Source organism: Entelurus aequoreus, linkage group LG24, assembly GCF_033978785.1.
Source record: "Entelurus aequoreus isolate RoL-2023_Sb linkage group LG24, RoL_Eaeq_v1.1, whole genome shotgun sequence".
Taxonomy (NCBI): domain Eukaryota; kingdom Metazoa; phylum Chordata; class Actinopteri; order Syngnathiformes; family Syngnathidae; genus Entelurus; species Entelurus aequoreus.
The window spans coordinates 34,999,393-35,010,965 of record NC_084754.1 but is presented as its reverse complement, the minus strand read 5'-3'; the positions used below and the strand labels follow the sequence as shown (position 1 = coordinate 35,010,965).

The 11,573-nt window shown below is 39.1% G+C and overlaps 1 protein-coding gene across 1 annotated transcript in view; it reads left to right on the top strand.

Annotated features, from left to right (window-relative positions):
• The first annotated feature begins 293 nt into the window (after window positions 1–293).
• LOC133641808 (laminin subunit beta-1-like) overlaps window positions 294–11,573 on the top strand; it is a 111,797-nt gene continuing 100,517 nt past the window's right edge. Inside the window, 2 exon segments of the mRNA XM_062035841.1 lie at window positions 294–422; window positions 8,653–8,867. Coding sequence (XP_061891825.1) covers window positions 392–422; window positions 8,653–8,867 — 246 coding nt within the window. The 5' untranslated portion in view covers window positions 294–391.

Below are 11,573 nucleotides of genomic sequence, written 5' to 3'. Positions count from 1 at the left end.
ATCAGTATGAAGATGTTTGTAAACAGATCAAATAGGCAGGTTTTAATCCCTTTTTTGAGAAAACCTGTTAAAAACATTTTTTTCTATAAATGATGTTTTGTGCAGCTGGGTATAGTTTTAAAGTTAAATGAAAACGAATAATAAATACAACTAATAAAAAAAACAATCTTTATGACGACAAACAATATTTTTGTCCAAGCTGCATAGCAACATACTGGAGTTTTTAGTCACACGTTCGCGACACCAAATATTTATTTTGAAAGATTTTCCGGATGCTGCTAGCACACACCGATATTTAAGTGCACTTTAGTGGAGGCGGCCGCTGCGTGGGAGTCTTTAGATCAGCGGATGGACTTTAAAAGTTGACATATTTGAGGGATTTGACTCGAAGATGCTGTCCGTCCAACTCGTGCTGCTTCTCGGTAAGAAACCTTTGTTTCTTTTCTCACTTACTACAACGATAGCAGACACAAATATGATCATAAACATGGCGCACGTTTCAAGAGGCTGATTTTGGATAGAAACTGAAGCCATTCAATTGATTAATTTAAAGTGTTTTTTTACGTGACCACAACCGCTGATTTGTTTTTGTTAGGATAATTCTGCACTTTAAAATCATTTCACATTAAAAGTTGACATGGTTATAATGACAAAGTGCAAATATTAGTCAGTGGTGTTGAAAATGTGGCCCGGGGGCCATTTGCTTTTCTAAAAACACAACTAAACAAACACGAGGGATGAACAATATATTGTAATAAACAACATATTGTAATATACATCACAGTATACTTTATGGCAAATACATTGAAATAGAACCATTTCAGAAACAAAAAGCTGATGAAACCTAAACAGTAACTTGATAAAAAATATATTATTTTGAAAAGAACAGCCTATTTCAGTGTAATAAAATGCTTACTCAAAAATTATTTCTCACTCTCAATTTTTTTTTTTTGCATTTTAAAACTCTACTTAAAACTTTCATAAGAGCCAACAGTACAAAATGGAAATAAATAAAATTTTGAATTACATTTTTGATTAGTATTGTATATGGTTAATTAGTGCTGTCAAATTAATATTTTTTCTAAATCAGAGTTTCATCTAAAGTAGCTTTGGGGTTTATTATCTAAGTGAAATGTGTCAGCGAGCGTGTCCTCACTCATCTTTACACTGATGTATGCATCAAGCTGAATATTGACCATATAACAACACACCTTGCAGGTCACCATCCGCGGTTAAGGTAAAGGAGCATGTAAATCAATTGTTTTGATTAATCTGCGTGAATAAATGGTTAGTGTGATACTCTTTTTTTGATTAATCACAAGTTAACTTGTTAATTTTGACAGCTCTATTTTTAATACTCTGTATCTCTATTAGGGTTGTAGGGTATACCGGTACTAGTTAAGTATCGCGGTACTAATGAATCAAAAACGGTACTATACTCTGTTTGAAAAGTACCGGTTCCCGGGCATGACGGCGCATCGTCATGTCGTGACATTGCTGGTTTTACGAGCAGAGGAGCATGTTCGGCAGCGCACGATTACTGAGTACTTACAAGCAGACACAGTGTGTAGACAGAAAAGGGAGAATGGACGCATTTTGGCTTCAAAACTGACGATAAAGATAAAGTTATAACACTGAAACGCCCTCAGGAAGAGGTGCTTTAAGACATGGCTAGCTAGCTAACAGCAAACATCCATCTGCAGTCGGCAGTAGCTACTTCTAAATAACTAATCCTTGCCTCCATGGCGACAAAAAAAGTCAGCTTCTTACAAGTATCATCTCTGCAGGACGAGGAATAGCTAAACATGCTTCACTACACACCGTAGGAGGATACCCGCATCACAATGTAAACAAACGCCATGGGTGGATCTACACCTGACATACACTGTAATGATACTAAGTACAAGACCGTATCTGGTTGATACTACAATGATTACACCGATATTTTTTATCGTCAGAAAATCTTTATTCCTTTTTAAAAAATTCATATTAGGTTTATAAACTCAGGATTTACATCCCGGACACATGAGATGTCCAGGGACACACGAGAACTTTGAATATAAAGTTAAAAGTTAAAGTACCACTGATAGTCACACACACACTAGGTGTGGTGAATTTACTCTCTGCATTTGACCCATCCCTTGTTCCACCCCCTGGGAGGTGAGGGGAGTAGTGAGCAGCAGCGGTGGCCGTGCTCGGGAATCATTTTGGTAATTTAACCCCCAATTCCAACCTTTGATGCTGAGTGCCAAGCAGGGAAGTAATGGGTCCCATTTTTATAGTCTTTGCCGGGGATTGAACTCACAATCTACCAATCTCAGGGCGGACACTCTAACCACAAGGTCACTGGGCAGGTTGAAGTTCAATGTATGATCCCGTAACTACTTGGTATCAGATCGATACCTACATTTGTGGTATCATCCAAAACTAATGTAAAGTACCCAAACAGAAGAATAAGTGATTATTACATTTTAACAGAAGTGTAGATAGAACATGTTCAAATGAAAAATAACCAGATATTAACAGTAAATGAACAATTTGATTAATAATTCATTTTTACAGCTCGTCCTTAATATTTTTTACAAAATAATAGAATGAGAAATGACACAATATGTTACTGCATATGTCAGCAGACTAACTAGGAGCCTTTGTTTGTTTTTTTACTACTAAAAGACAAGTTGTCTTATATGTTCACTATTTTATTTAAGGACAAAATTGTTCTTTGATTGCAATAAGAAACATGTTTAATGTACCGTAAGATTTTCTGTTAAAATAATAATAATATTAATAATGCCATTTGTTTTCCCTTTTATTTAGAAAAGTATCGAAAGGTATTGAAAATTATCGAAATACATTTTGGTACCGGTACCAAAATATTGGTATCGGGACAAACCTAATCTCTTTATAATGATATATATCTGGTTTAACCCTGTGCAATATGCCATACTTGCCAACCTTGAGACCTCCGAATTCGGGAGATTGGGGGTGGGGGGGTTGAGGTGGGCGGGGTCGTTCAGTTATTTTCATATATATATATATATACATATATAAATAAAAGAAATACTTGAATTTCAGTGAATTCTACCTATAAATATACTCCTCTCCCCTTAACCCCGCCCACCTCAACCCCCCCACCTCACTGAAATTCAAGTAATTATTTTATTTATATATATATATATATATATATATATATATATATATATATATATATATATATATATATATATAGAAATACTTGAATTTCAGTGAATTCTACCTATAGATATACTCCTCTCCCTTTAACCCCGCCCACAACAACCCCGCCCACCTCAACCCCCCCACCCCCAATCTCCCGAATTCGGAGGTCTCAAGGTTGGCAAGTATGGCATTTCTTTTATTTATACATATATATATATATATATATATATATATAAATAAAAGAAATACTTGAATTTCAGTGAATTCTAGCTATATATATATTTATTTTATTATGTATATATATATATATATATATATATATATATATATATATATATATATATATATATATATATATATATATATATATATATAAAATAAATACTTGAATTTCAGTGTTCATTTATTTACACATATACACACACATAACACTCCTCTACTCATTATTGTATTTGAAAGTGCAATGCTTTGCACAGCCTTTGAAGGAGCATAGGTATGGGTAGCATCTGTGAAATTAAATGTGCAGGAAAGGAGTGAGTTTAGGGTTGAATTGTCCATCCTCGTTCTATTCTCTGTCACTATCTTTGTGACCATGCTGAACACCCTCTCTGATGATGCATTGCTGTGAGGCACGCACAAAAGTGCCTTCATCAAATGCACCAGGCGTACTTCTTCTTCTTACTCGTCGTCGCCATGATTGTCTCTTCTTCGTTCGTCTCCTTCAGTTGTGCGCTCTCCAAAAGCCGTAGATGTTATGACGTGACTGGGCCGGCACGCTATTTATATGGATAAAAAGCGGACGTGACGACAGGCTGTCCTCACTCAGGTCCACATGGACCTGGAGGGGGCGTGCCTCGTGCCCCCAAAATTGTTGTCCGGCTGGAAATCGGGAGAAATTCGGGAGAATGGTTGTCCCGGTAGATTTTCGGGAGAGGCACTGAAATTCGGGAGTCTCCCGGAAAATTGGGGAGGGTTGGCAAGTATGCAATATGCATGTTCGTCTTCGTGAACGCACATTCAGCCTGTTAAACATGGAGGTTCTGTTGGCTACTTCGCGACCAGCAAACAAAGGCATCCTCAACTCAATGTAGCATTCTTGCTAGTGGCCGTGTCTAAGTCATTGATCGTCGCCTCATTGGTGGCAAATACATTTTCTTACGAATATCATTATAACTAGACATGCTACACTTCACACCGGAAGATGATACAATAAGCCAGTGCTAATCGCTAAACTCTTGAATGTGTAAACAGGTGTGGGCCGGCACGATATAAATACCGACAGTAACCATATCAGTATATTGTCAATACTACAGTGATTATATTGATAATTTTTTTTGTTACAAATAAATAATTCACTGGACACAGCAAAAACCAGAGGATTGAAATCAATATAAATTTGTGTTTGTATGCAGTATTGACTTTATTTCGCTGAAAGTTTTGTATCTTAAAAAAAAGGGAATAAGGAAATAATTTAAATATTTAATTGATATTGTTTTACCACGATACTGTTTTTTCTGATTTATAATTCTGATCAAAAATTGTATCATTTAATGAGCTTTAAAATGTTCAGTATCAGTATTTTATGACCAATATTGTCCCTGTAAATTAACCAGATATTAACAGTGAATTAACAAGTAGAGTGATAATATTTTTTACAAAATAATACAACCGGAAATGACGAAATATGCTACCACATACGTCAACAGCTAAATTACTTTTGAAATTGTTCTATTACCTTTATTATTATTTGCCAACTAATATATTGTGATATATATCGTTATTGTAGAAGGCTGCAATATGTATTGCATTATATAGATTTAATGCCATATCGCCCATCTCTAACCCATAGTATTATTTTGTTTAAAAGCCTACTGAAATTAAATGTTTGTATTCAAACAGGGATAGCAGATCCATTCTATGTGTCATACTTGATCATTTCGCGATATTGCCATATTTTTGCTGAAAGGATTTAGTATAGAACAACAACGACAAAGTTCGCAACTTTTGGTCGCTGATAAAAAAAAAGCCTTGCCTATACCGGAAGTAGCGTGACATCACAGGAGGAAGGATTCCTCACAATTCCCCGTTGTTTACTATGGAGCGAGAGAGATTCGGACCGAGAAAGCGACGATTACCCCATTAATTTGAGCGAGGATGAAAGATTCGTGGATGAGGAACGTTAGAGTGAAAGACTAGAGGCAGTGCAGGGTGTATCTTTTTTCGCTCTGACCGTAACTTAGGTACAAGGTCTCATTGGATTCCACACTCTCTCCTTTTTCTATTGTGGATCACGGATTTGTATTTTAAACCACCTCGGATACTATATCCTCTTGAAAATGAGAGTTGAGAACGCGAAATGGACATTCACAGTGACTTTTATCTCCACGACAATACATCGTTGATGCACTTTAGCTACGGAGCTAACGTGATAGCATCGGGCTCAAATACAGATAGAAACAAAATTAAAAAAAACCCTGACTGGAAGGATAGACAGAAGATCAACAATACTATTAAACCATGAACATGTAAATACACGGTTAATAATTTCCAGCTTGGCGAAGCTTAACAATTGAAGCTAACTAACTTAGCTACGTAGCTAAAGTGATAGTATCAGGCTCAAATGCAGATAGAAACAACATTTAAAAAAAACCCTGACTGGAAGGATAGACAGAAGATCAACAATACTATTAAACCATGAACATGTAAATACACGGTTAATAATTTCCAGCTTAGCAAAGCTTAACAATTGAAGGTAACTAACTTAGCTACGTAGCTAACGTGATAGTATCAGGCTCAAATGCAGATAGAAACAACATTTTAAAAAACCCTGACTGGAAGGATAGACAGAAGATCAACAATACTATTAAACCATGAACATGTAAATACACGGTTAATAATTTCCAGCTTGGCGAAGCTTAACATTGAAGCTAACTACGGAGCGGCGGCGGGCGTTGTAGCTTTCGACGACACCCCGGCCGCCATCAGAGTCGGCAAGAAACATATATTTCCCCAAAGTTACGTACGTGACATGCACATATCGACACGCACGTACGGGCAAGCGATCAAATGTTTGAAAGCCAAAGCTGTACTCACGGTAGTGCGTCTGCTATCCAGCTCAAGCACAACACAACCTCCTGATTGTGTTGCTGTAGTCTGCTGCTAATACACCGATCGCACCTACAACTTTCTTATTTGCAGTCTCCATTGTTCATTAAACAAATTGCAAAAGATTCACCAACACAGATGTCCAGAATACTGTGGAATTGTTCGATGAAAACAGAGCAGTTTGTATGGTGACACATTGGGTACGAATACTTCCGTTGCCGTCGTGACGTCACGCGCATACGTCATATCCAAAGGAGTTTTTCAACCGGAAGTTTAGCGGGAAATTTAAGATTGCACTTTATAAGTTAACCCGGCCGTATTGGCATGTGTTGCAATGTTAAGATTTCATCATTGATATATAAACTATCAGACTGCGTGGTCGCTAGTAGTGGCTTTCAGTAGGCCTTTAAAATGACACAAATGATGCAAATAACAGAAAACATGTTTTCTCAATTAAAAAATAAAGTATTTGGTTTTGAGGCGGTCTACCAAAGTGGTTGTATTCAGCCTCTGCCAGAATTGTTGCCCCACACACCGAGTATTTTCTGATGATGGTCGGATGGCTTGATTCCATCCATCCATCCACCCATTTTGTACTGCTTGTCCCACTCGGGGTCGCGGCGTGGCTGTAGCCTATCCCAGCTGCTTTTGGGCAGAAGGCAGGGTACATCCTGCACAAGTCGCCACCTCATCGCATGGCCAACAACATTCACACTCACATTCACAACTGAATAAAAATGGAGGTGTTGTTGAAAGCTCTTTGGGTAAACCTCTATCATATATGGAGGTATCCACTGACGTAACTAAGGCAGAATACATCACTAAAGTGTCAAATTATAAACGGCTTGTTTGGAGAAAGTTTGGAAGGGAAAATTGTTTCATGAATCCGCCATGCCTTCATGGTTTGGATTCACATTTTCGGGACTTATGGGGATACCAAATACACCAAAAAAATTAATGATAACAGTATCGCAGCTCATCACTCTCAGGCCCTGTTTACACTAAGATTATCCAGGGTAAATCACACCTAACCATATCCATGTCCACATACAACAATGTCACCGTTTAAGACCCCCGCCCCCCTCTGTCCGCCGGCGCAACGCGACCTAGTAAGCATGCGCGGAAAATGCACACATCTCCAGTGTTGCTTTGTGTGCAAGTTCTTAAATGTAACTTATCTAAACAATATCCAGTGTTGTGGTATTTCAATGAACTGGAATCCAGTGTGCTGTGGGGCCCTATTGTAATGAATCACACCTGAGCCATCATAAATTAATCAAATCTTTATTAGACACGTAAACAATGTGATAAAGAACATTTTACATCAATCAAACTAGGGATCTAGATATCTGGTCAGGACACTCCTCACTGTTTTGCCTTCACCTTCATTGTCCATTCCTTTTTGGTGACTTTATATACTCTGGACCTAGACGTCGAGTCCGCGACATACATGGTGGACAGTAACTGATACAGTCTGCTTTACCAGTCCAAATGCATTCGCCGTTTTCCTCAACGGCCAGGTAGTACAAAGCACACGCTACTTTTTTTATCACATTCACGGGAGCTCGCATTCTCATTGTCTCTCCTTCGACAAATGGACAAAGTTTTTCGCTAAGTAGAAACACAGCTGACCCAGCCAGATATTCGAAAGTTCTCTTGCCGTCTGAGAAGTGTTGTATCCGAAAAAACAGCAATCGCTTTCTCTTAAGAAGGAGAAACACGGGCATGTCTGGATGACTCTCCTTCATATTTCCAGTGGCTACCTCCGAGTTACGAAACCACTTTATTATGAAGCTGTCTGTGGTGCGTTCTTTCTGATGTCACTTCCTGTGTGGGCGTGGTTTTTCTGACGTCACTTCCTCTCCAAACTGACTTTGTAAACGATCAATGAGTCCATACAAAGAAAGCTAAGTGCCGGAGATTCAAGAATTACACGGGTAAAAATTTGTCAGAGGAGGGGGACCTTAAATGCTGGTTTAGTGTGGCTGAAACGGGGCTTAGGCTAAACAATTATTCGTTTAAGGGATTAAACGACTTAGTGTAGACATTGGCTCAATTACCAAGTCTCGATCAAATTGAGTCATCAATCTCTATCGTAGGCCAAATGTTTATTGTTTCTATTGAATATCCTTTGTCACCCATTACAAACGAACACACAAATCCATTTCTAAACATATGTTGGTTTTAACTCTTAACAAAAATTTTAATATTAAAATGTCCCACGAATCCTTAGATTTTTTTGTGAAAAAAGTTTGGAAAGAAATGTAAAAACATTCAAATTCAAATGAAAGACAATCACTTTGATTCCGTCCCAGCTCATACTCTCAGTTTTCATGGCCTTTGTTGAACTGACCGGTGTTCTGCTCCCAGGTCTACTCGAGTCCACCTTGGCCCAGTACGTCAGGCCTGTGGTAAACCAATACCAGGACCAGATTAGCCTTGCAGAGTTCAGTGATGGCTGCACTGAGGGCAGCTGTTACCCGGCAACAGGAGATCTTCTTATTGGCAGAGACCACCAGTTGTATTCAACATCCACCTGTGGACTGAACCGTCCAGAACCCTTCTGCATTGTCAGCCACCTGCAGGTAATCAAAGTATATGTCAAAAAGTTTGTGATTAACAGTCAGTAGTTGATGTCTGTCTTTAATTCAATGAATATAAACCACTTCTTCTCAGCAATGTTCACTGGGGCATTCGCTAAGCCAAATAGCGGTAGAAAGATATCTGAAGCTGGCTCCTCACCCAATTTTTTACTTGCATCTTAAAGTATAACTTAGCCGAGAGAGGGCTCATATCTCAATTAGGGATGTAACAATTTGAACACTTCATATCAAGGTTATTGTCACCAACATTGCATAAAGTTATATTTACAAAAATAAATACAATAAATATGCACATTTAAGTCCCCTATAAAGACCAAACAGTCAAAATCAGTGCACGGGACGGCATTGCTCGGTTGGTAGATTGGCCGTGCCAGCAACTTGAGGGTTCCTGGTTCGATCCCCAGTTTCCGTCATCCTTGTCACGTCTTTTGTGTCCTTGAGTAAGACACTTCACCCTTGCTCCTGATGGGTCGTGATTAGGGCCTTGCATGGCAGCTGCGGCCATCAGTGTGTATGTCGGAATGGGTGAATGTGGAAATAGTGTCAAAGCGCTTTAAGTACCTTGAAGGTAGAAAAGCGGTGTACAAGTACAACCCATTTACCATTTACACAACTGAAAGCAATTACGTAAAAATCATCAATAAATGAATTTAAATTTTGTGGTGGTTTGTAAATAGTTCCATGATCAACTTTGTAGTTGTGTCATCAGATTTGCGGTCTCATGTTTTGGAGAAGAGGAGGGTGGAGCTTTCTACCCATCACCACTTGGTGGTGAGTTGGCTCCGATGGTGGGGAAAGATCCCGGACCGACCTGGCAGGCCCAAACGCATTGTGAGGGTCTGCTGGGAACGTCTAGCAGAGTCTCCTGTCTAGGGATGATGTTCGAAAACCGGTTCTCCCGATTGTTCTATAAGAAAAGAACCGATTCCATTGATTCGAATCCCTTTTTTAAAAAACGGTTCCCGTTATCAAAGCCACTATAGTTAAGAAAAAGATTTGGTTTTTTTGTTCAAATCCCTGGGAACGAATCCCGTGTCACAGGAAATGTCCTGTGGCACGTCAGAGGAAATGACCTAGCTCAGTCATTCGGCGGCAGATACAGAAGCAGCAACAACAATGGACCGGAAAAAACGCTCCAAGGCATGGCTTCACTTTACTAAGAAATACGACGAGGAAACGGCTATCTGAAATTTTTGCCAGGCTTCGCTTTCCTTTAATAGGAGCAGTACAACAAACATGTTGAAACATGTTCAGGCCGTACAAAACCTAAAGGTTAGAGAAATGTGTCGTGTCTTCGACACGTGGAGAAGCAGCGACAGAGATGGCGAAGCACGCCCCTCTTCCTCTGCTTCAACCTGCAGTCCCAGTGATAGTGCCGGTGACTAACTAACGTTAACTGTTGCCGGTTAATTTCCATATCTGCTCACTTGTAGCCTTTAGGCTAAAATAACGTTACCTCTTATGTCAACCAAGACTGCAGTAATGTTAGCTAGACTAACGTTACCTAAGCATAGTCAGTGGCTAACGGTAACGTTAACGTTATCGTTTTTGTATGTGTCTGATAACGTTAACGGTATCTTGTAGCCTACATCACTCCAGGGTTTGTAGGTCTGTCTAATAAACTAGTGCTTGCAAGATGTGAATTAAGATAATGTTAACATCCTATTTCAGATGATGACATTCATGACAGCCAGAGTGACCAGGGCAGTGTTTGCTCTGTAGCACAGAGCGTTAACCCATTTACCATAGCGAGGTATAACAGAGCGCAGCAAGATGAGTGAGGGGGAGAGTAACATTACTCACAAGCTAACGAGAATGATGGTGAAAAATCTCCTCCCCTTCAACTTGGTGAACACAGACGAATACAAGTAGGTTAAAGGCCTACTGAAATGAATTTTTTTTATTTAAACGGGGATAGCAGATCTATTCTATGTGTCATACTTGATCATTTCGCGATATTGCCATATTTTTGCTGAAAGGATTTAGTATAGAACAACGACGATAAAGATTGCAACTTTTGGTATCTGATAAAAAAAAGGCTTGCACCTACCGGAAGTAGCGTGACGTAGTCAGTTGAACATATACGCAAAGTTCCCTATTGTTTACAATGATGGCCGCATGAAGTGAGAGAGATTCGGACCGAGAAAGCGACAATTTCCCCATTAATTTGAGCGAGGATGAAAGATTTGTGGATGAGTAAAGTGCAAGTGAAGGACTAGTGGGGAGTTGAAGCTATTCAGATAGGGAAGATGCTGTGAGAGCCGGGGGTGACCTGATATTCAGCTGGGAATGACTACAACAGTAAATAAACACAAGACATATATATACTCTATTAGCCACAACACAACCAGGCTTATATTTAATATGCCACAAATTAATCCTGCATAAAAACACCTGCGTGTTTGTTATGCTAGCTCCTAGCTCCTCTGCTAGCTCCTAGCTCCATAGAACACGCCAATACAATTCAAACACCTGATCAACACACACAATCACTCAGCCCAAAAGACCGTTTACCTAACCCAAGGTTCATAAAGCTTATATATTTTTAAAAAGTTACGTACGTGACGCGCACATACGGTCAAGTTATCGAATGTTTAGCAGCCAAGGCTGCATACTCACGGTACCTGATATTCAGCTGGGAATGACTACAACAGTAAATAAACACAAGACATATATATACTCTATTAG